Source organism: Passer montanus, unplaced genomic scaffold (genome assembly GCF_014805655.1).
Source record: "Passer montanus isolate IOZ18808 unplaced genomic scaffold, ASM1480565v1 scaffold39, whole genome shotgun sequence".
NCBI classification, from domain to species: Eukaryota; Metazoa; Chordata; class Aves; order Passeriformes; family Passeridae; genus Passer; species Passer montanus.
In genome coordinates, this window is record NW_024368707.1 from 7613339 (window position 1) to 7636069 (window position 22731).

General features: G+C 51.0%; 1 protein-coding gene across 3 annotated transcripts in view; it reads left to right on the plus strand.

The window, feature by feature from the left end:
* The window catches only part of ATN1 (atrophin 1), a 23644-nt gene extending 1108 nt beyond the window's left edge, over nucleotides 1-22536 (plus strand). For 2 of the 3 annotated variants that reach the window (XM_039718041.1, XM_039718039.1), the window contains exons 2-10: nucleotides 13407-13594; nucleotides 13792-13929; nucleotides 14305-14418; nucleotides 15719-17733; nucleotides 17938-18160; nucleotides 18269-18986; nucleotides 20168-20311; nucleotides 20558-20738; nucleotides 21292-22536. In XM_039718041.1, the coding sequence (XP_039573975.1) occupies nucleotides 13517-13594; nucleotides 13792-13929; nucleotides 14305-14418; nucleotides 15719-17733; nucleotides 17938-18160; nucleotides 18269-18986; nucleotides 20168-20311; nucleotides 20558-20738; nucleotides 21292-21325 (3645 nt within the window). In that variant the 5' untranslated portion in view covers nucleotides 13407-13516 and the 3' untranslated portion in view covers nucleotides 21326-22536. Of the gene's footprint in view, nucleotides 1-12496; nucleotides 13017-13406; nucleotides 13595-13791; nucleotides 13930-14304; nucleotides 14419-15718; nucleotides 17734-17937; nucleotides 18161-18268; nucleotides 18987-20167; nucleotides 20312-20557; nucleotides 20739-21291 lie in introns of those variants that run through there. The other variant, XM_039718040.1, reaches the window with a different exon arrangement.
* The last annotated feature ends 195 nt before the right edge of the window (nucleotides 22537-22731 follow it).

The following is a 22731-nucleotide window of genomic DNA, read 5'->3' on the forward strand; positions in this document are numbered from 1 at the left end:
GCGGGGGTCCCGGGGCGGGGACGCCCCCCGCCGCGCGCCCGGCGTGACGTCAGCGCCCGCGGAGCCCCCCTTCCCTGCGGCGGGAAGTTCGGCGGGGGCAGGGGCGCGGGGGGCGCGGGCGGGCGGGAGTTGCGAGTTCGCGGCCGTGCGGGGCGGAGGGCGGCACAGCGCCGGAGGGGACCGGCTCCCGCCCTGCCTGCCCTCGGGGTGGGGGCTCGTATTGTCCCCGCTTCCCCAGGTGCGGCCGGGGAGCGGGCAGGAGGAGCTGGGAATAACGGGGGGCCGGGAAGAGTGTCGGCTCCCCCCGCCGTGGCTGCGGCGGGCACGGGTGGGATTCGCCCCTTGCCGCCGTCCCTGGCACGCCAGGGTGCCGCTGGGGACCGGGGCGCTGGCGAGACCCCGCACGGCTGGGTGGCATCGGGGTGGCGGCTGCGCTCCTCTGGAAGCGGCCGAGATCCCTCGGCGTGTCCGGCTGGTTGTCCGTTTGTTATTCAGGGCTCCTGAAGAGGTGGCATCTGGGTTCCCCGCCTTGCCCTTTTGGCTGTGCCACGGGGCCGGTGGCTGTTCTGTCCTGCTGGCTTGCGCTGGCCTCTGGCCGGCTCGGCTGCTGTTGCCCAGCGAATTGCCGGCTGTATTTTGCCGAGTGGCCGCTGTGCTGTTGAAGTGGCAGCCATTTGGTCACCGTGGCATTACTTTGCACGCCGCCTTTGCTGGCCGTGGAGTTGTGCCTTGATAGCTATTGTACGTTCCCGAAGTTGCTTTCCAGATGGGCAGTGCCTTTCCCTGCGTTTGCCTCGGTGCCGTGGCTGCCTTGAGTTCCGCAGCCGATCCCTCATTTGCCAGGATGGCTACTGTAAGAATTTGTAGGGCTTTTGTCTGCAGGGTCTATTTTTTGCTGGGCTGTGCCTTGAGAAGCAGCATGTCCTTACCGAGCTCAGCACCCAAATCTGTTGTCTTTATTTCTGGTTGTACTGGGTGGATTGCATAGGAGCCCCTATGCTTTCCAGCCTTGAAAAAGTGAAGAGAAAGTAGTGGGCCATTATCCTAAGGTGTGTAGCAGAGGAGCGAAGGAGGAGTTGGAAATGCCATTCATTTTGTGTCCACCCGGGTGCTGGAGCATGGTTACACACCCTTCAGGTGTGTGCTGCCTAAAGCTGCCGAGTTCAGCCTTGACCTCCCACTGGAGAATCCCACAGCTGAGTTGAGAGCTGGACTCTCTTTTCTTCTAAGCCCGAGGGTGTTGTGAATCGCTGCTGTGCTGCACACACATTCCCAAGGGGCTGGGGCTCCTCGGTCATTACCCATGGATGGGGCACTTGTAAATGTGAATGATCAATTTGTTCATTTGGAATTATTCTCGTTCTCTTTTGTCCTGCTTCTTGGCCAAGTTATTAATGTTACTTTGTGTCTGTCATTAGTGATGGCACAACCAATCATTTGTGTATTTCCCCAACTTCTTAGGAATGACCTGATCTTTCAAACCAGACTTTTCCAGTTATGATTCATGATGGAGCTTTTCAAGCATGGCCAAAAAGTGAACTTGTGGTACCATGGTTCTTGCTGGAAATTATTAGAAACCTCCAAACATTTGAAAATTAAATGTGCAGTGAATCTTAATGAACAAGATGAACAGGTTTAACCTGCTGCAGTGACCTGCCTTTACCTCTCTTCATATGCATTTGCCTCCTCCCCTGGGTTTTGTACCCCTTGGATTCCTCTGAAAGGTTCTTGCATTCTCACCTTTAGGTTTGCCCGAACAAGGAATTACGGTGACGTTTCTTGTGGGTGTACTTGTATTCCAAAATGGTAATGGTCATGCAAGGAACTATGATTCTATAGCATGGTGTGCGAAAAGCAGCCTGATCTGTATTGTTCTTCAAGAGGAGGAGGAGCATTTAGTCCATTTGGACTAGGTGATCGTTGTAGGTCCCTTCCAACTGAAATATTCCACCCCGATTTTATTTGTGGGTGAAATGCATCAGGCAGGTTTTTCTCTTCCCAAAGCTCAGCCCGTCACTCCATGTACACCTTCCCAGTTTGTCCTGGAGCTCTCTCATGTTCATCAGTGTTTTTCTTGGGGATGGAGGTGGAGTTGAGAGGAGCAGTCCATGTGGAATACAGAGCTGTGTAGGGAAGGTTTATTTACTTACCAGGTCTGGGGTATAATATGTTTGCAAATGCAATTTCTGGAATTGGTCTGTGCGTATGTTCAGCTGTGCCCCTCCTTAAATACCTACCTGAATGTTTGTCCATCTTATATTATTCCTTCTAGTGTAATGCCTTTTCTTCTGAGAACCTGGTTTTCTCCTCTGTCCAACTTTATCTTCCCTTTCTCCCAATCTCTTTTGGACAAATAAACTATTTTCTTGCCTTCATTGGATTTTCTGGTCTCGTTCTTCCTCCATTAGGAGATGCTTTGGAAGTATGACATATATTTCTAAAAGTTAATCACTTTATCTCTTCCATCTGTACTTCTTGAAGACTATATCTAGTGAAGTACAAAATAGCTGTGCTTTACAAACTTCTTAAAGGCTGAAGGAGAAGGCAGCACAAGTTCTGACTGTTCATCTCTGGAAAACTCATGCTCTTAAGCAAGTGAGTACACCTAGGGTAGGTCACTAATGATAGATCACCTAGGTAGATCACTAATTCCTGAGATCCCTGCTGGAGTCTGGTCACAGCGGGTGGTTTAACACGAGCACGAGATGCTCCCTCTCAGTGCCTCCCCAGACCCACTGAGGCTCAGCAGTGCCCAAGGCGTGTGTTGCCAGGCTGGCCAGGTGCATGTCCCACTGCTCTTTGTCACCTTTAGATGAGCACTGGAGAATCTTTCTGTCCTTCCAGTCCTGTTGGGCAGTTGTGGGCCCACAGCCCCTGTTGTCAGTGAGGTGTGCAGGGAGAATGGAACAAGTTCTGACTGTTCAAAAGAGAAGGCATCTCTGGAAAACTCATGCTCTTAAGCAAGTGAGTACACCTAGGGTAGGTCACTAATGATAGATCACCTAGGTAGATCACTAATTCCTGAGATCCCTGCTGGAGTCTGGTCACAGCGGGTGGTTTAACACGAGCACGAGATGCTCCCTCTCAGTGCCTCCCCAGACCCACTGAGGCTCAGCAGTGCCCAAGGCGTGTGTTGCCAGGCTGGCCAGGTGCATGTCCCACTGCTCTTTGTCACCTTTAGATGAGCACTGGAGAATCTTTCTGTCCTTCCAGTCCTGTTGGGCAGTTGTGGGCCCACAGCCCCTGTTGTCAGTGAGGTGTGCAGGGAGAATGGTGAAACAGAAGGGGATGTTTCCAGTTCGAGTGTCTTGAGCTTCACCTCCCTACCAGTCTGGTTGGGCTTGAGATGTTTGGGGATAAGGATCTGGCCATGTTTTCAGTTTAGCAGAAGTCAACTTTGTGAGGAAGTGATCCCTTCAGAAGCAGTGCCTACCTTCCAGCTCTGGTAATACTCCTGCAGAAGTTTCTGACCGTCTGTTTTCTCTGTGTTGTGGCAGCAAACACTGATTTGTTGTTGTCTCCTCCTGTATAATCCTCCTGCAGAAGTTTCCGACCGTCTGTTTTCTCTGTGTGTTGTGGCAGCAAACACTGATTTGTTGTTGTCTCCTCCTGTAAAAATATCAATGTTTGATTGATCGTTGTGGCAGTATTTTCACCTACAAACCAAAGGCTAACTGCAATATCTTCTCCAGGCAATTTCAGCCAATGATGGTCTGTCTGGGCTTTGCTGAAGAAGAGGAGCTGGTTGCTCTCAATCTTACTTCATGTCTCTTGCCCTGGTGATATTCTTCATTACAGAGAGTTTAGCTGGAAAATTTTAGTCTTGTACTTCCCTGCTGTACAATGCTCTTGGTGATAGCCTGTTTCTTCCACAAGGTCTCTCAGCACTATAGATCACTTAAGTGAAGGTTGCATTTGAGCAACCTTCTTCTGTTTGGACAGTGAATTGGATTTACTATATGTGTATATATATATATTTATGTGTGTGTGTAAATCACAATATATATGGTAGTTTGTATAATATATCTCGTATAAAATATAATGTTATATAGTTATTAGATTTAATATTGATATATATAGCAGAGTGTATTGGATATAAAGTGTATCTATAGCACAGTATTTTGGATGTACTGCTGTTTTTTTCTTTTAGGCAGTGCAACAGATGAAGTGATTTACTTCAGAATTATTCAGAGTTTGCCAGACACATAAAGAGGGCCCACCCTCCATGAAGAATGGTTTATCCAGTCATGGTTATCCATCAGGCTTTCCTCATACTTTGCTAGACCATTGCTTTCAAAGTCCATTTTCACCCAGAGCTAGCTAGACCCCATCACCTTTTGGCCAAATTCTATGACTACTAATGAGTTTAGCATTGAAAAACCTATTCTCATCAACTGGCTGGTCTGTGCAGAAAATATTAAGAGCAAAATTTTACAATAAAATAAAACCCTTAAACAATTTCAGTGATACACTAGATTCCTATGCAAAATTTTCAAGTGATAGATTTCTCCTGCTTTTCAAATTTTGCACTAATTCTGTGTTGGATTTGTCTGGCTAGATCCATTGGATTTGGGGGTCTTTGTTGTGTAGGTTAAAGAGCTGTCAGAAATCTTCTTCCTTTGTAGTGCTCATAGGCCATCTTCAAGTCTTCTTTTAACATTTTCTCAGGTAAGCTGTATTTATTCAGCTTAAGGTCATAAGGGGGAGGAGTTAATCACATTTCTTAATTTTTCAGCATCCTTTTTGGAGTACACAGGTAAAAATGTGTGCACTACTCCCATAATTGCCTTACCAATCCTCTGTATAGTCAGGTGAAAATAACTTCTCTTTTCCCGCTCCTGAAGGATATTCCTTTCTCTGTGCACTGGTGGATTTCACTCATTCAAGAAAAACCTTCTTAGAAGTTTTTCAGACTTCTGGGCTGAGAGATGAAGGCTGAGGGCAGGATCATCCCACCTGGCCCGTCCTTGGCCAGTAGACCAAGGAGGAGCTGTGGGATCCCAAGCCTAGGAGTGACTCGAAGTTTACCAGTGACTCATATCTGCTGTACTATTGTTCCTCTGCCCGTTTCCCTGGCCCTAGTTCACTTCTTTCGTTCTGGATGTGTCTGTCCATCTTCATCCTCTTCCCATGCTCGCCCTTGCCACACATGGCTCTTGTGTTCTTTGCTGTCAGTCATGAATCCCTGGAAACCGAAAATCTGAAGGGTGTCCTTTGGGTCAGTGGCTGCAAAGTCGTAGAATCATTTAGGTTGGAAGAGACCTCCAGGATCATTGAGTCCAACCCTTAATCGAATAATATAATTTTCTAATCTTATCTAATCCAATCCAATCCAATCCTGTGCCATTTTCCTCTAATAGTCCTACAGCTTCCAGCTGTTTTCAGTGGAGGACCTCCATAGCCAGATATGGTTTCTAGCTATCCAGAAAGTGCCAGTGATTCTCTTGAATTAAACTCTCCAGTCTCCCATCAAACACATAGAACCTTCTAGCACCCATAGTGTCCTTTAATTGGAAATTCTGCAGCCACCTGTTTCAGGAACTACTCTTTCTTTTTAGTTGTTTTTGAACGGGTTTCTTTATGGTGTTGTTTGATGGTCATCAAATTTGTACTGGAAAAGACAGTAAAACAATTATTTCCTACCTGACCTCTAATTTTTATATATGGCTTTATGGTCCCCAGTCACATCCTCACTTCAATAACCTTTTCTCTGGACAGAGATGTCTAACCTACTCAGTCGTGCCTCTTCATTGCCTCTTCTAGTTCCTACGGAAGAAGCAGAATTGCACACACATTTCAAGATGTAGGAAAGTCATAGGTTTGTGTGGGGGCACAATAATGTTCTCCTCAAGAAATTCTAGCATGCAGTTTACTTTCTCGATGGCTGCTGGATGCCAAGGTGCCATTTTCATGGATCTGCCTCTTATATCCAAAGGGTATCACTTGTGAGTTGCTCTGGTCAGCTCAGAGTCCAGATGTCCCTTCCAGCTCTAGCATCCTCCTTGGAGTCTCTGGGCAGCCGTCCTGTGATGTCTCTTGAGTAATTTGCTTTGCATTCTTAGCAAAGGGACATCTGTGTGTCAAAAGAGGGCTGTGAGGCATTACAGTAGACCCTTGGCCCCTAACAGCTCCACAGGTAAGGTGTGCTCCGGTGTTCCAAATATAGAAGATGCTGCACTTCATAAAATTGAGTGTGGGGAATGTGATGTGTCCTTCCTCTGGATCATGCATCTGTAGGCTCCATCCCACTTGCAGAAGGTAGAGCCCAGTGTGGCTTTTTTTCCTGATCCACCACTGGGCTCTGCCAGCCTGTATCTTCCAGCGAGAGATCTGGAAGCCCTCCTCTGGGGAGACAGAATTATTCTTCTGGGATTTTTAAGTAAATCTGTTACATACTTAACAGTCATTTTACTGTGCCCTCAGGAATTGTTTTACGATTAACATAACCTTCTTTAGTACATCTAACCTTCATTTAGTGAATCAAACATTATTTTCAGTTGCTTTTGCAAAAATTAATATCTTCTTCTATGCTGTAAATTAAACTATTGTTAAATGCATGAATATTTTTATTATTTATTACCTTGCTTTAGCTCTGTTACTTCGCTCTGTTAATCATATTTTTTTTAACAGATACATTTTTATTTGAATGGAGGTTCCAGAATTAGAGTTTTCATACTCAAAACAACACTCTTGTTCCTCATGGTTGTGCAAAATTAAGAAAACAAAACATTAATATAGGCATAATAAAATGTAAACTAGCTTTATCTCCTAAGACTGCTAGTGCTCTGCACAGTTATTTTTAGTATTCTTATTTGGCACCCTTTCCTGAAGCATGAGCATTTTAATTTTTATTTATTATTTTACTGCAGAGAAGGAGCACATAGGTAGCCTGACAACTGAATTTGTCAACAAGTACATATAAGAAGGATTGAAGCTGTTGCCTCAAGATGAGTCTCTTTTTTGCATGGGAGGTGTTATTTTAGAATAATTTTAGGTTATTTTATACAATGATGGACTGGTGTGGATTGAAAGGGGCCTTAAACATCATCCAGTTCCATCCCCCCTGCCATGGGCAAGGATACCTTCCACTAGACCATGTTGTTCCTTGCACCTTGGTCTTAAGCACTTCCAGGGTTGGGGCATCCACAGCTTCTCTAGGAAACCTGTTCCTGTGTCTCACTACTCTCATGGAAAATAATTTCTTCCTTATATTCAATTTAAACCTGCCCTCTTTCAGTTTAAAACCATTGCCCCTTGTCCTGTCACTGCAGGCCCTGGTAAAAATTGTCACTCTACCTTTCGTATAAGCCACCTTTACAGCTTAGAATCTCAGAATCACAGAATCATTAAGGTTGGAAAAGACTTCCAAGGTCATCAAGTCCAACTGTTGACCAAATATCACCTTGTGCCTAAGCCCTAGTGCTGAGTGCCATGTCCAGTCATTTCTCGAACACTTCCTGAAAGGTGATTCCACTGTTGCCCTGAGCAGCCCCTTCCAAGGCTCAACCACCCTTTCAGTGAAGAAATTCTTCCTGATGTCCACCCTGAACCTCCCCTGGCACAGCTTGAGGTCATTTCCTCTCGTCCCATTACTTGTTTCCTGGGAGAAGAGGCCAACTCCCACCCCTGGCTGCACCCTCCTTTCAGGGAATTATAACAGCTCCCTGTCCTTCCTCTGCTGGGGACCCCAGAGCTGGATGCAGCACTCCAGGTGGGGGCTGGCCAGAGCAGAGCAAAGGGACAGAATTCCCTCCCTCACCCTGCTGCCAGTGCTGGTTTTGATGCAGCTCAGGACATGTTTGACCTTTGGGCTGCAAGTGCGCATTGTTAGCTCATGCCCAGTTTTTTGTCCGTGTGTATCCCAAGATTTTTGCCACAGGGCTGCTCCCAGACTCTTCATTCCCCAGCCTATACTGATCCTGGTGATTGCCTTGACCCATGTGCAGGACCTGCACTTCACCTTGTTGAATTTTATGAGTGTCACATGGTTCCACTCCTCAATACTCTCAAGGTCCCTCTGGATGGCATCTCTTCCCTTTAGCCTACCAACCACTTGGCTTGGTGTCATCTGCAAGCTTGCAGAGAGTTCACTCAATCCCACCATCTGTGCCATTGATGAAGATACTAAATAGTATTGGTCCCAGATCCTTGGGGGACACCACTGCTTCAGTGTTTCCAGTTTGACATTGAACTGTGGGCTGTAACTCTTCGGATGGAGCCATCCATCCGCTTATCAAATATCATGGAGACTGGCTTGGCCACTATGTCAGCTGACTCCCTCAAGATCCTGGGATGCATTTCATTGGGACTTGTTCATGTTCAGTTTCCTCAGGTGGTCTCAAACCTGGCTTCTTATGATGGGATTGTGAATCAGTTCTTATATACTTTGATAGATCTTAATCGAGAGTCCATTCAGCTTGTGTATTAAAAGTGTGTGAGATTCACCCTCTGGTGCACAGTGGGGTTTCTGAAAGCATAATAAATTAATATTAAATAATATTTAGTAAATAATAATAAGTTTACATCTATTGTTAAAATTTATTTTAACAATATATTAACCAAATGTTGTAGTTACTTTGTAGGAGACAGAAAAATACCTTTGTTTGAAATCTACCTTTCATTTGTATACCTTCGTGTATTTGTTCTTAACAAGATTTACTGAATATAGTCATGGCAATATTCAGGATAATATTAGCCACATAAATGTTTGCCATCTTGGTATTCAACCATTATGGCATCCTAATCCCTCTGCTCACAGAGTTGTTTTCCCTTTTACAGTAATGTCACACTCCAGGTATGTATCAAAGGACGGGGACGTGCAGCCTGAACCCTGACCTGTTTTCTCATTGCTGTCCAACACTGGACATGGTGTCCTTCCCCTTCCTTCCCTCTCTTTCTCTATCATGCCCTGTAGTGAAATGCCAGGGTTCAAGCATGAAATCAGGTAATTAGCCATTGGGAAATGCTGTACTTCAGGTTGTCTGATTGCAGTGTTTGGGACAAAGCTTAATATTTTCAAGAGCCTACACAATCGTTAAAGCCAATTACATTTCTGGAAATTTCCCCTTCATTTTACAAAATGAGGGAGATTAAGACAGGAGTTAAAAATATTTGGGACCCTCATGGGCAGTCATATATATATACACATACTGCTCTTCTTCTTAGTGATCTTTACCCATCAAGAAGGATCCATCAGTTAACATTCCAGCTTATGTTCAGGACACTTTTCAGCATCTGCAATGTGTTAAAAAGCAGCTGTGTTCATTTTGCCACCCCAGTTCCTCCCTCCAGTGGTAGTCCATCTCTTTGTAGAAGTGGGAAGAGTAAAAAAAGGATGGGAACAGAGAGCTATTGAATTGCAGAGAAGCAGACTCAGATTAATTCTCACATCTGACTTCTGAATCCCTGCCTTTGCATGCCAAATACCTTGGATTTCATGTAGGATTTTGGATGTGATTCCTACATTTCATAAAATTACTTAAAGAGTAGTCACTGTGTATTTAAACAGTTCCCAAATGAAGAAGACAAGAGGTTTGCACTTCAGAACATCTGTACTTAGGCTAAAGCAGTCATTCCACTGATTCCTTACTCCAGACTTCCACGGACTAGCATCTATTTGCATGAACTAGCATCTAGCAGAAGCTGGCTTTGTCTATAACAAATAAACAAAAAGTGGGATAATGTTAGCTCCTTTTCTTAAATGACACTGATGCTGGGAGCCTTCATCCCTCCCTTCTGCTGGCACTGGCCCCAGAAAGGGCTAGCTGGACCATCTGATCTTCTCCAGCACGCTGGAGCCCTGGACTTGGGCTGCCCATCCTGGGGCTTGCTCTGCCATTGAGCACCTGGTGAACTGTCCAAACCCTCGGTGGCTCTGGCAGCATCTCCCTGTCTTCCTGGTCTCAGTGGAAACGGGCTCCTGGCTGCTGGACTCGTGCTGGGTGTAGCCCTGCCTGCAGCCCCGGCGTGTGCAGTGCTTTGGTTCATCATTTACACTTCTGGCCAAGCCCTCAAACACCACCCCAGAAACTTGGTTCCCATTTCCTCTGCTTCTGTCGCCATCCAGGAAAGCTTATTTCCTCAAAGCCACAGCCTAATGTGTAAATGCTCTCCTGAGCCAAGGACAAACATTCAGCCTGCTGTCAAAGAGGTAAAACCTGAGTGCTTCTCATTTGAGATGGACTTGTTTCCAGTTTGGTTACCTGGGAGAATTGCTCCACATGGCAGCCTGGGAAGGAGAGAACCCATCTGTGTCCTTCAACAAAAGAGGAGCTGGACCTTGTAAGCTTCTGGCTGGTGGTGCAGGACAGTCCAGGCTTTGGGAGGGAGAATTACTTGGAGCTGAGGAGGAGGAGGAGGAGGAGCAGGATCCATTTTGAATGCCACGTGGGGGATGCCTGTTGAGTGTGTGCTGTTCGCAGGAGACTTCACCAGGGCTTACAGGAGAATATGGAGGGGTTTGGGCAATCAGCCAAGCCAAGCTGGGTTGTGTGAAACGCAAACAGAAAATTGCAATTTGCAATGCCTCATAACTCAGTTGAACCTGTAAAGGGCTTCACAGGGCCAGGGAAAGGTTAACCCTTCCACAGCAGGCCTGTCACGTCTCACCTCCTAACCAAAACCATGGAGCCCTAAGAACCCTTCAGAGATATTTGCAGGGATCTTCGGCGATGGGAAGGGTTAGGTGTAACTTTCTAATTGTAAAGGCTCACATTGCAAGCTTTTATTTCACAGATGTTAAAATTAGAAGACGGATTTGTGATCCTCTCATCTGGCCATAACAGTTGCTATACTGCTATACTAAATAATGTGTGCGTCAATTCTCTTACATATTTTACTAAAGCCTTCAGTCTAAGTGACAGAAACTTTGCCTCAGTCAGTGGTTGATTATGTCTCTTGAAATACCACTGTTTGTTTCTGGCTTTTTTTGTTACTGCATAGTCAGTGGTTGGGATAAGTACGGAGTGGGTATCCTTTGAAAAAGGGAAGTTTCAGTTTGTGGTTGGCTGCATGTTATTTCCCTGATGACTGACTTCTGGGAAGAGGGTGGTAATTGTCATTCCAGGGTTGCTGGAAAGCTGAAGGGAGACCTGTGTGCTGCGTTATCACTCTGGCTTCTTTGGTGTGGGAGGCGTGGGTGGTATCCCTGTGGAATGCAGGGAGCAGTGACAGTGGTAGCCTGCTGCTGCTGTGCCTTCAGAGCTGAGCTAATACGTGCAGGTTGCCACCATGGCGTGAGCCAAAGCTGAGTTAAATTAGGATCACCTTAGGTGTTACAATCTTTTGTTTCACGTAAGAAATGTTGATTCTGGATGCTTATCTAGAATAGCATCAGTGTAACTGGCTGAATTAGCAACCAAGGGCCAAAGCTTGACAGAAATATGAGCCTGTAAAACAAGTCAGCGGGTGGGGACTGGGAGTGGGCTGTGCCTCCATTAGGTCAGTTATAAACCATCATCAGCTATTTTCCTATTAAAGAAGAGGTCTCAGTTAATGAATTGATGTGTGTGGGAATTAATGCTGGATGAGTCCCCCTGGGGCTTTCGTGATGAAGGTCAAATAAAATATTAATGGAATTAAAACAAACAGTCCCCTGATTTTCCTAAGTACCTTCCGGATGGGTTTCTGTAAGCATTGGTCAGGGAAGATGTGGAGCCCCAGGAGAGACAGGCCAGTGTCATTACTCCCATTTCATGGTCAGGCAGATGAAGACAGTGGGAAGCAGTGACCCTGGGGCCACACAGGCCAGCCACAGGTCTGCTCAGGAGGTCTGAGAGTTCTCCTGTCGGGTGCTTTTGCTCTGATCCCTGTTTTCAGCTCCCTTCTCAGGGAAATGGAAGTCATCCAGATTGCTTCTGCACTGCTTGGCTGGAAGCTGATTTTTCCAGGTGTAGGATGGTCTTCCGGAGCCCCAAATCCATAGGCTTCTTATTCACAAAATTCCTCTGTGCTTCCAGATGAGAGAATAAAACCCAGTAGTTGTGGCTTTTCTTATGCTGATGCCTCTTCCATGGGACACATTCCCTTGTCTTTCAGATTGTCCATTCCAGAAGCTGAGTATAGCAACTCAGATGACAGGCTTGGGAAGGATAAAGTCTTTTTGGTTATGTGTGTGCAGTGCAGAGCAGTGGTCTAAAGTGGTCTAAAAGGTCTTTAGCTTGCTGGATTCAAGCAAGCTAACTTCAGGGGCAGTATCCTTGAATAATTTCCTCCAGTTCCCAGGCTAACACAAACATGGTGCTTTCATACTCCAGAGTAGGAACTGTGTGATACAACAGGGTGTTAAATATCCACAGTAAAATGCTTTTGGACATGACACAAAGCTGTAAATTGTTCCGGAGGGATCTCAGAAATCTTTCTGCTGCTGCAAAGTGTAAGGATGTGCTCTGCATCCCGGGGTATGACTTGCTCTGGTACACTGAGACACATCCGGCGTGGTGAGGAGGAGGAGACCCTGTAAAGAGAGCTGGTGATGGTGTCGTGCAAAAGCAGAGCTAAATGTGGTTTTTTGCACCTATTTGTGTACCTTGGGTATGGAACAGCCCAAGCAAGACTTGTTGCATTTTCTGCATAACGTGGTGGTGCATGAGTGCATGTGGATGTGCTCTGGAGAGGGCAGGGCTGTACAGTGCCCTTCAGCAAAGGCCACTTTGCTGAATGACCAGTGCCACAGGGCTAGCAAATGGCAGTGCATGGCCAGGTAAGGCTGGTGTAACTTTCTGTGCTGACAGCAAGTGCGAAGATGAACTAACAAAGTCAGAAAAATTGTAATTGGGAACATCTTTAAACACTTTCCTGTTATTTTTTTTTTCCCAAGAAAAGGAAAATACTAAAATTATTCCAGAGGACAGATAACATTCTGATAACCATTCCTTCTTGCATCCTCCAAAGCACCGTTATTGGGCCCCGAATCATAGAATTAGATAATCACAGAACGGCTTGGATTAAGAGAAGCCTTAAAGATCATCTCCTCCCAATACTCCTGCCATGGACAGGGACATCTTCCACAAGACCAGGTTATTCAAAATCCCATCCAGCCTGGCCTTGAACACTGACAGGGTTGGGGGATCTATGAGGCAACCTGTTCCAGTGCTTCATCACCCTCAGAGTAAAAGAGTTTCTTCCTAATATCTAATTTAAATCTGCCCTCTTTCAGTTTGAAGCCATTAAAAATGTATACCTCACCTCATGCACATATCACTCCTAGAAACTGGAAATTGGATATGGCAGTGGGCAAATCTTTTCCCACACTGATGGGAAAGTTTATTGCATTCTTGGTAAACAGACTCGAGTCTCTAAATAAGGAAACAATAATAATTTTGTCATATTTCTATAGCAAACCACGAAAGGATGTTCTATAGTTCACTCAGTCTTTCTGCCTCCTCACCTGCTTGTCTGCCTTTCAGGATTCAGCGGGATCTCATTGTGTGGCTGGTGTAATCCCCCCTTCCAGAAGAGCTGTCCATCTCCATCGCCTCTGAAACAGCCAAAGGGGGTTGTGGTGTCATAAAAATTTATGTTTTCATCAAACCGGGCCAAGGAGAATGGGGGTCCCACACCCAAAAGAATGAAGACACGACAGAACAAGGATTCAGTACGTGGGGTGGGAGAGGAAGGTGGGGCACGGGAGCCGGGCTGGAGGTGTGGGTTGGACTGAGGCTCCCTGCAAAGGTGGTGGGCATGAGTTGGGCACGGTGGAGTGCAGGGGGTTCAGGGGCTTAGGGAGGCTGGGCACAGAGCAGGAGCGGTGGGAGATGCAAAGCAGGACTGACACAGGGATCCCTCTCTTAGATGTCAATGCGGAGTGGACGGAAGAAAGAGACTCCGGGGCCCCGAGAGGAGCTCAGGTCACGGGGTCGAGCTTCCCCTGGTGGTGTCAGCACCTCCAGCAGTGATGGCAAAGCTGAGAAATCCCGACAAGCGACAAAGGTAATACCAGCTGGAACACAAGGGTGGGGTGGCCAAGGACTGCCCAGATTGGGTGGGATCCATTTGGGGATCCAGGGACACAGACCAGAAGAGATTCACTAAGTTGCCCGTACTGGGTTAGCTTTCTGAAATGGGCAGAATCCCTCTTTGCTCTCATCCTCACCATCTTGCACTTTCCCAAGAACTGGTGTCCAGTCTCACCAGATGCTTTTAGTGCTCACTTTTGCCATATGCTGTGTCCATGCTGGTCTGCTAGTGTCATCGACACACGTGCCATGGTGGCTGTGTCTCACCTGCTGCAGCCTGTGAAGACCTGTCAGGTTGGAAGATCTCCCCATGACCCTCCACCTCTGTGTTCTCCTTGTCTCCTTGCAGAAAGGCCGGTTGGAGGAATCCTGCACCCCGAAGAGCAGCAAGCAGGGCCGAACAGAAGAGATCTCAGAGAGTGAAGGGGAGGACACCAATGCTCCCAAAAAAACCAAAACTGAGGTGAGCTCTCCCTGCTGTGATTGCTGGTATGTGCCCAGTCCAGAGCAAAGGAGTCTCCAGTCCCTGTCTGTGCTGCTCATGCCTGTCCAGCTCGAGGTTCCGGCTGCTCAGGAGCCCTGACACCTTGGATTTTGCACTGCAGCTCTTCCAACCTAAATGGCATCTACAAAGATGCCACCAGGAGTGATGACTGAGCAGATGGACACTGTCTGTCTCATTTGCCTTGTGTTAAGGGGGCTGCTGTGCTGTTGGAGCTGGGGATGTGCCCTGCCTTTTCCAGCTGAGTGGCAAGAGCCTGGCTCTGTGCGCAGCTGCAGGTTGGGCTGGAGTCAGACCCCTCTGATCCCCAGCACAGTGTGACATGGAGGGGCTTAAGCCATGGTGGGTTCCAGGTGACAGTCATGCAAAACCTGCTCATGCCCACAGAGAGCCTGGCAGGGCTTTTCCAAAACACTGACAGCACCAGGCTGGATTGGTAGTTGGGTGCTTGGAAGACTCAGCTCTTGTGCTTCTCCATTGCCTGTTAGCCTGTTCAGGAAACTGGCCTTAAAGGCCTGCAAAACATGGGGATGCTTGCTCATGTTAAGAGGTCCTTAGAACTCAACCACCTTGGTTCCACTTCTGTAATTTCTCCACATGGACAGTCTGTTCAGTTCAACAGTGGTATTTTTCCAGCTTAGCTTCCCTTGCTTAGAGTGGCACTTGTTAGTTACCCTTACCCATGATGACTGCTAACCACCAGTGCACATTGTCTGAGGCAGCAGGTGGTGGGGAGGAGCAGGGGTTGGGAAGCACAGGGGGAGCTCCTGGGAGTAAGGAGTGGAACAGTGAGAGGGGTCTGGGTGGGAGCTGGTTTTCTTGACCAGGGAGAGCTCTGCAGGGGCAAGAAGAGAATTCTGGATCTGGGGCCTGTACTGGGACCACTGCTGTGTGTGCTGCTCCATGCCACCTGTGATACCATGTCCTGGCCAAGAGCCCATCACCCGTGTTGTGTCTGTTCCTTCTCAGCCTTGTGTGTGACGGTTCCCTTCCCTCCCTCACTGCCTCTTTGCACAAGGTAACCCTTGTTACCTTCTTCCCGAACACAATGCTCCTGAAGGACCTGAGAGCACTGGAACGGAGGCAGGAGGACTGGTGTTATGTATACTTTGCCTGACAATGTCTCCTTCCCTCTCTGAGGTTTTCTAGTGCTGGGGCTGGCAGAGGAAGATCAGAAAACAAGTGCTCTGGGAGCTTGAAGTGTGTCACGTGTGGTCTTGGAGGCCTCATAATGCCCCTTTCCTCCTCCTTCCTACTTCAGGAGTTGCCCTGTCCTCCATCCCCATCCGATGTTGACAGCCTTGACGGCCACAGCTTCAATGATGAGATGAGCAGCGACCCACGGGACATTGACCAGGATAACAGGAGCACCTCGCCCAGCGTCTACAGCCCTGGGAGCGTGGAGAACGACTCTGACTCCTCTTCTGTGCTGTCCCAGGGGCCGTCTCACTCCTACCACCACCCCCCTCTCTTCCCCGAGAGCCCGCCGGTAGCTCCCCCTCCCGACAGCCTGGCCCGTCCACCAGAGCCCAGCTTTGGGCTCCCCGGCGAGGTGCACCCCCAGGGACCCCCCGCAGGAAGTTACCATTCCCAGCTGGAGGGCCAGGCCTCACGAATTTTCCAGGCTCAAGCCCCACAGACACCTGCCTCCTCCTCCTCCTCTTCCTCCTCCTCTGCTGTTGCTGCCCCTTCTGCTCCCCCTTCCTCCTCCTCATCGTCTTCCTCTTCCTCCTCCTCTTCCTCCCACACTCCCCTTTATCCTACGGCCAATGTGGTCCAGGTCGGGGCCAAAATTGCCAGTGGAGTGGGGGGGCTCCCAGCACCAGGGGCTCGTGAGCAGACCCTCAGCGCCAAGCACAATCCACCGCCTACCACCCCGATCTCCCTGGCCTCGGTAGGAGGAGGGCTCCCCCCTCAAAAGACACCCCCGGCCAACCCCCCGGCTGCGCCCCCGGCCTCGGCCCCTTCCTTCCCCCACGTCTCCTCCAACCTGCCTCCCCCGCCGGCCCTGCGCCCCCTCAACAACGCGGTGGCCGCCTCCAGCTCCCCAGGGATGGCGGGGCAGGCCCTGAGCGCCCACCTGCCCTCGCCGCACGGCATGGGGCAGGACAAGGCACCGGCCCTGGCCCCCTCCCGCTACCCCTACGCCCCGCCGCCGCTGCCGCCCTCCAGCTCCTCTGCCCAGTACCCGCAGCCCTCGCCGGGCCAGCCCCTGCCCAGCTACAGCGCTTCCTACGGGCACTCCTTCCCCCCGCCCAGCGGCCTCTCTGTCTCCAGCCAGCCCCCCAAGTACACCCAGCCTTCCCTGCCCTCGCAGCCCGTCTGGAGCCAGGGGCCACCCCCGTACAGCCGGCCCCTGGGCAATGCTGGCTCCCACCCCGCTGCCCCTTTCCCGGGCCAGTCCCCCCATCACCAGCAGCCTCCCCAGCAGCACCACCACGGTCACGGCAGCAGCGGGGGCGTCTCCCCGGCAGGGGCAGCTCCTCCCCAGCCCGCCGGGGGCTATCCCCACGGCCTGGAGTCCGGCAGCCATCACGCTTCCCATCCCTCCTACGGGCTGCGCCTCTACCCTCCACACAGCCAGGCCGCCTACAGCCAGGCTCCCTCTGCCACTGCGGCCGCTGCCCCCTCTTCCTCCTCCTCGTCGTCGTCCTCTTCCTCTTCCTCGTCCTCCTCTGCTGCCTCTTCCCAGGGAAGCTACCCCAGCATGTGCACGCACCCACCGGGGCAGAGTCCTGCCACCTACACCTTCCCTCCGCCGCCACCCCCGTCCCCTGCTCACGGGGCTGGCCCTCCAGTCACCTCTGCTGCCACCACCCTCTCCACCGTCATTGCCACCATGGCCTCGCCCTCTGCAGCCCCCTACAAGACGGTGTCGCCCCCGGTACCCCCGTCAGCTGTGGCCCCCTACGGGAAGCGGGCGGCCTCCCCTGTCCCCACCTTCCAGCCCCCGGCCCCCTACAAGCCGGGCTCGCCCCCCACTTCCTCGGCTGCCCCTTTCCGTGCAGCCACCCCTCCTGGCTACCGGGTGGCCTCGTCCCCTGTGGCCGGGGGCTACAAAGCCCCCTCACCCGCCCCCTCTGCCCCACCACCCTTGCCAGGGAGCATGGCTGCCCCGGCCCCGCCGCCGCCCCCGCTGCCCCTCAGCGCTGCTCAGATCAAGCAGGAGCCGTCGGAGGAGTACGAGCCCCCAGAGAGCCCCGTGCCACCTGCTCGCAGCCCCTCGCCACCCCCCAAGGTGGTGGATGTGCCCAGCCATGCCAGCCAGTCAGCCAGGTGAGGGGAGACTGGTTTCTCCAAAGGATGGGAAGGGGCAGGGAGGAGGAAATCACCCCAAGGCTGAGGTGCAGCCATGCCCTTTTGCCTTTTTTCATGATGCTCTTCACATTCCCACAGTGCCTTTCCCACAGTAGCTGTCCCTGTCCCCATCCCTGCTCACCAGCCCTGTCAGCACTGACAGGCTTCCCCTCTCATCCCCAGATTCAACAAACACCTGGACCGTGGCTTCAACTCCTGCTCCCGCACAGACCTGTACTTTGTGCCCCTTGATGGCTCCAAGCTGGCCAAGAAAAGAGCAGACTTGGTGGAGAAAGTGCGTCGAGAGGCTGAGCAGAAGGCCCGTGAAGAGAAGGAGCGCGAACGGGAACGGGAGCGGGAGAAGGAGCGGGAGCGGGAGAAGGAGCGGGAGCTGGAGAGGAGTGTGGTAGGTCTGGGAGTCCCACTGCCACAGCGCAGCCGGGGCGGATGCTCAAGGGCCCCCTCGGCCGCTCCCCGCTGGGACCCTGAAGCCGGTCTCTCTGCTCTTTTGCAGAAGATGGCCCAGGAGGGCCGTCCGGTCGAGTGCTCATCCCTCGGGCCGGTTCCCCACCGCCCCTCCTTCGAGCAGGGCAGTGCTGTAGCGACTGTTCCCCCATACCTGGGCCCTGACACCCCGGCTCTGCGCACCCTTAGCGAGTACGCCCGGCCCCACGTCATGTCCCCCAGCAACCGCAACCACCCTTTCTACGTGCCCCTGGGCGCCGTCGACCCGGGCCTGCTGGGCTACAACGTGCCAGCCATCTACAGCAGCGATCCAGCCACGCGCGAGCGGGAGCTGCGGGAGCGGGAGGCCCGCGAACGAGACCTGAGGGACCGGGACCTGCGCGAACGTCTCAAGCCCGGCTTTGAAGTCAAACCGGCCGAGCTGGAGCAGCTCCATGCCGTGCCTGCTGCTGCCATGGATCCGTTCCCACGCCACGGCGGGCTGAGTCTGCAGACGGCCCCCGGCCTTCATCCCGCTTTTCCCTTCCACCCAGGGCTGGGCCACTTGGAGCGGGAGAGGCTGGCGCTGGCAGCTGGCCCGACCCTTCGTCCCGACATGTCCTACGCCGAGCGCTTGGCGGCTGAACGCCAGCATGCCGAGCGGGTGGCCGCTCTCAGCAATGACCCTCTGGCCCGGCTGCAGATGCTCAATGTGACACCTCATCATCATCAGCATTCCCACATCCACTCCCACCTCCATCTCCACCAGCAGGATGCCATACACGCAGGTAAGGGCCGCATGGTGGTGGTGCCCTGCACAAAGCCCTGACTTCTGTCCTACTGTCCTACCGTGCCTTCTTTGCACTCCTTCCCTGCAGCCCTGGGGGACCCTAAAAGCTGACAAGATTAAACTTTGAGGCCATAGATCTTCAACCAGAAGAGCCCAACATCATACTCATTCTCCTTTTCCCCACTCCCATCCCACCAAAGGCACTGACACTGCTGATCAGTGGCCAGCAAAATTGTTTGCACTGTGTCCTTTTGTTCTGGATCTGTGGGGCCACAGTACAAGTGCTGGAGTCCCACTGACTGCCTGGGTGGTGCTGCTGTGAACTGCATTCCTTAGACTGGAGTCTGCAGAGGGAGCAGGAACCGTGCTAGAACAGTTTTGGCAGTGTCCTTAGGACTAATGAAATGCTGGTTCTCAGTGGCTGCACATCGTGGGGTGGAGGTGGGCTAATCATAAGGAACTGGAGGCTGCTGTTTTTCAGAATTGAATGGTGGACCCTTCCATTTCCACATTGTGCAAGAAAGCAAAGTAAAACGTTTAGGAATGAAAATCTCAGGGAAACAAAGCCCAGGCTACAGTGCAATAGGAAAAAGTGCTGTGCCTGTTCAGGTGCTGTGAGCGGTCAGTGGGGTCTGGTGTCAGTCACAGACGCTGGCTCTGAGCAGCTGCAACTGCTCAGAGATGGCATGAGGTACAAGTGAATGTCCATTTTCCCTACCATCCATGGCTGGGCACCTTACTCTGGCTGGGAGTCCAAACCACTAGAAAGAGAATCTGTCCTGGATGGGACCTGGAAAAGAAAGCGCCCAGCACAAGTATGCACATGAATGGCTGTCAGGGTGACAGATGGGCATGACATGGGGTGCAGACCTGATTGCAGAGCAGGTCCTTGCAGAACCCTACTGAACTTTTAGGGAGGTGTACTTCTAAGGAGCATTATTTCGTCCTGAGGAGTGTAGGGATAGAGCTCTGCCAGACAGGTTCACATGAAGTTCGATGCAGGCACAAGGAGTTAACACTCGGAAGGAGATGACACTCTGTTGTTTAGCTGTGAAATCATCCCATCCCTAACACACTCTGACCCTCTCTCCATATCTGTTTTGTGAGGCCTTGTGCCTGTCTCTGTGTTACCTGCTACAAAGCCCTGGACAATTATCTTGTGGCATCTTTTCTTCCCAGCCTCAGCCTCCGTTCACCCTCTAATCGACCCCCTCGCCTCGGGATCACACCTCACCCGGATACCATACCCGGCTGGAACCATCCCCAACCCTCTCCTGCCTCACCCTCTACATGAGAATGAAGTGCTGCGCCACCAGCTCTTTGGTAAGGGGCTGCAGTTCTCCTCCAAAGGGCATCAGCAGAGTTCCAGGGGGCAGGGGTGTCCTGGGCTCTCACAGGACCACCTGAGGTCTGTTAAGCAGAGCGCAGGACAGGCCCACGCTGTCAGGATGAGCATGTGGGGACGGGAATTCAGGGATGGGAATGGGGGTGCAGCAGGCTCTTGGCTGAGCTCTGGGGCCTTGGATGGAGCGTTAACTCGTCCCTTCTCTGTGTCACCTTTGTCTGCAGCCACACCCTACAGGGACCTGCCCGGCTCCCTGTCGGCGCCCATGTCGGCGGCGCACCAGCTGCAGGCCATGCACGCGCAGTCGGCTGAGCTGCAGCGCCTGGCTCTGGAGCAGCAGCAGTGGCTCCACGCCCACCACCCTCTGCACGGCGTGCCGCTGCCCACGCAGGAGGACTACTACAGGTGCGTGCAGCTGCTCTCTCCTCACCAGAACACCTCCAGGCCCAGCCCTGGCGTGGGGCTGGCACAGGCAGTGGGAGCAGGGAAGCATTGCCCCTGGAGCGGGTGCCTGTGGCCAAGCCCACACGGGAACAGGGATGCTTTGCTGTGGGGCACGCTGTGGCTGGCCACCAGGAAGGTCGTGCTTGGCAAGTGGCTGCTGAGTGGCTAATCCCTTGTGAGATCTCAGCTCCTCCTCTCTGAGGGGGGAGGTAACTTCTGTGTGTTTCACACATGTTAGTGCAGTTATGACTAACTGATACCCCTGCCAAAATACAAAACATTTTTAAGGTTTGATGGTTTTGCCAAGATAAGGAATTCACAAGTGCATGGGGAGGTACACTGGGAAAGAGAGAAGTGGAATGTTGTACCTTTTCTATAGTGCCTCCTACTTCAAGGATCTACAAAACCTCCTAAGCCAGCAGTGTTGTGTGGGTCCAGATGAACAAAGGCAGGGGAGCAGTGTAAATTGCCTTTTTCCCTTTCACTATTGCATTTTTCCTCTTTTTTATCCTAGCCACCTGAAGAAGGAAAGTGACAAACCCCTTTAAATGGACTTCTACTGTCAGTGTGACATCATCATGTCTTTCTCTCAAGAGGAGCAATCAATCAACCAAATCCGGGGGAGGGGAAGCTGCAAAGTGACACATCCTGATCCCACCATGCAGTAGAGTACAAGAGAAGATGACAAAAAGTATGGGATGGCATCCTGGGAAAAGTGGAGGAGAGAAAATGGGGAGGGACTGTAACACCGCTAATGGACCTGAAGCGATTGGTACATGATTTCAGCTGAGCTCTGAAGAGAAGAGAATCAGCATTGCACAGAGCTCAGAAAGACAAAGACTGACATGAATTCAGGGTGGCAGGAGCTCCATCCTTTGTTTTGGAGGAACAGTTGCATAAAATAAAAAGCGCAGGGCATTGCAGGACTTCGTGTACAGGATGCTCCTGCCTTTTCTGCTTCTGCAAGGAGGAGGTGCAGCCAAGAAATAACTGCAGACACAAAAGAGCCTTTTTTCAAGATGCCTCCTCAACACCCCACCCCCCCTTTAAGTGTAAGATACTGCTTAGCGATACAGAAAAGCAACGTGGAACTTTTTCAGATTAGCCAGAGCAGCTTCCCATTCTCCCAACATCCCTTCAGATGCAAACAAAGCGTTCCAGGTCCCTTCCCGGGAGGGTCCGCTCCCAGCCATCGGGGTGCAAAGCACCGCAGGACTGTTTGCAGGACGGTGGCTGTGCTTTCCCCAGCTGATGGGAACGGGCACGGCCGGGAGGTGCAAAGCACCAGCAGACTGTTTTGGAGGCTGCCATCAGCACCGTGAGCCCTCTGAGCCCCGCGGGGAGAGCTGGCGTGGCCGAGCGGTAACACTGCGTCCTGGGACTGTCTGTAAGATGGTGGCTGCCCCTTTCCCCTCACCCATCCTAATTGATGTACTTTAACTCATGCACATCCTATTAGACGTGGCAGTTTTATGTAGCAACTTGTGACTCCCTTGCCCCTGCGTGCGTGTTCTGATTTCACAGTTGTATCTCTCGATTGGTCCCCCATATATATATATATTTACTTAACCATTAAAGGAAAAAACAACCAACAAACCCAGCTATGGAAAAGAAAAAAAAAAAACCAACCACCCAAATGATGATCCCCACGCACTCCCAAGCCCTGACACACATTCTAATAATTTATATATATAAATATATATATGAAGCTCTTAAAAAAGGAAAAAAAAAAGACAAAAAAACCCTTTCAGAAACGGGACTCTGGTGTGTTCATTTCTTTTCAGTGGGGCCAGGAGGGGAAGGGCAGAAAAGTGAAAAGTGGGAGAGGCTGGAAGTGGGCACCGCCTCGGGAAAGGCGCGGGGGAGCCGCTGGGCAGGAGGGGCGGGGCGTGCGCGCCGCGGACCAATGAGAAGCGAGGAATTTGCATACGGCCCAACTGGCTCTGCCGGGCCG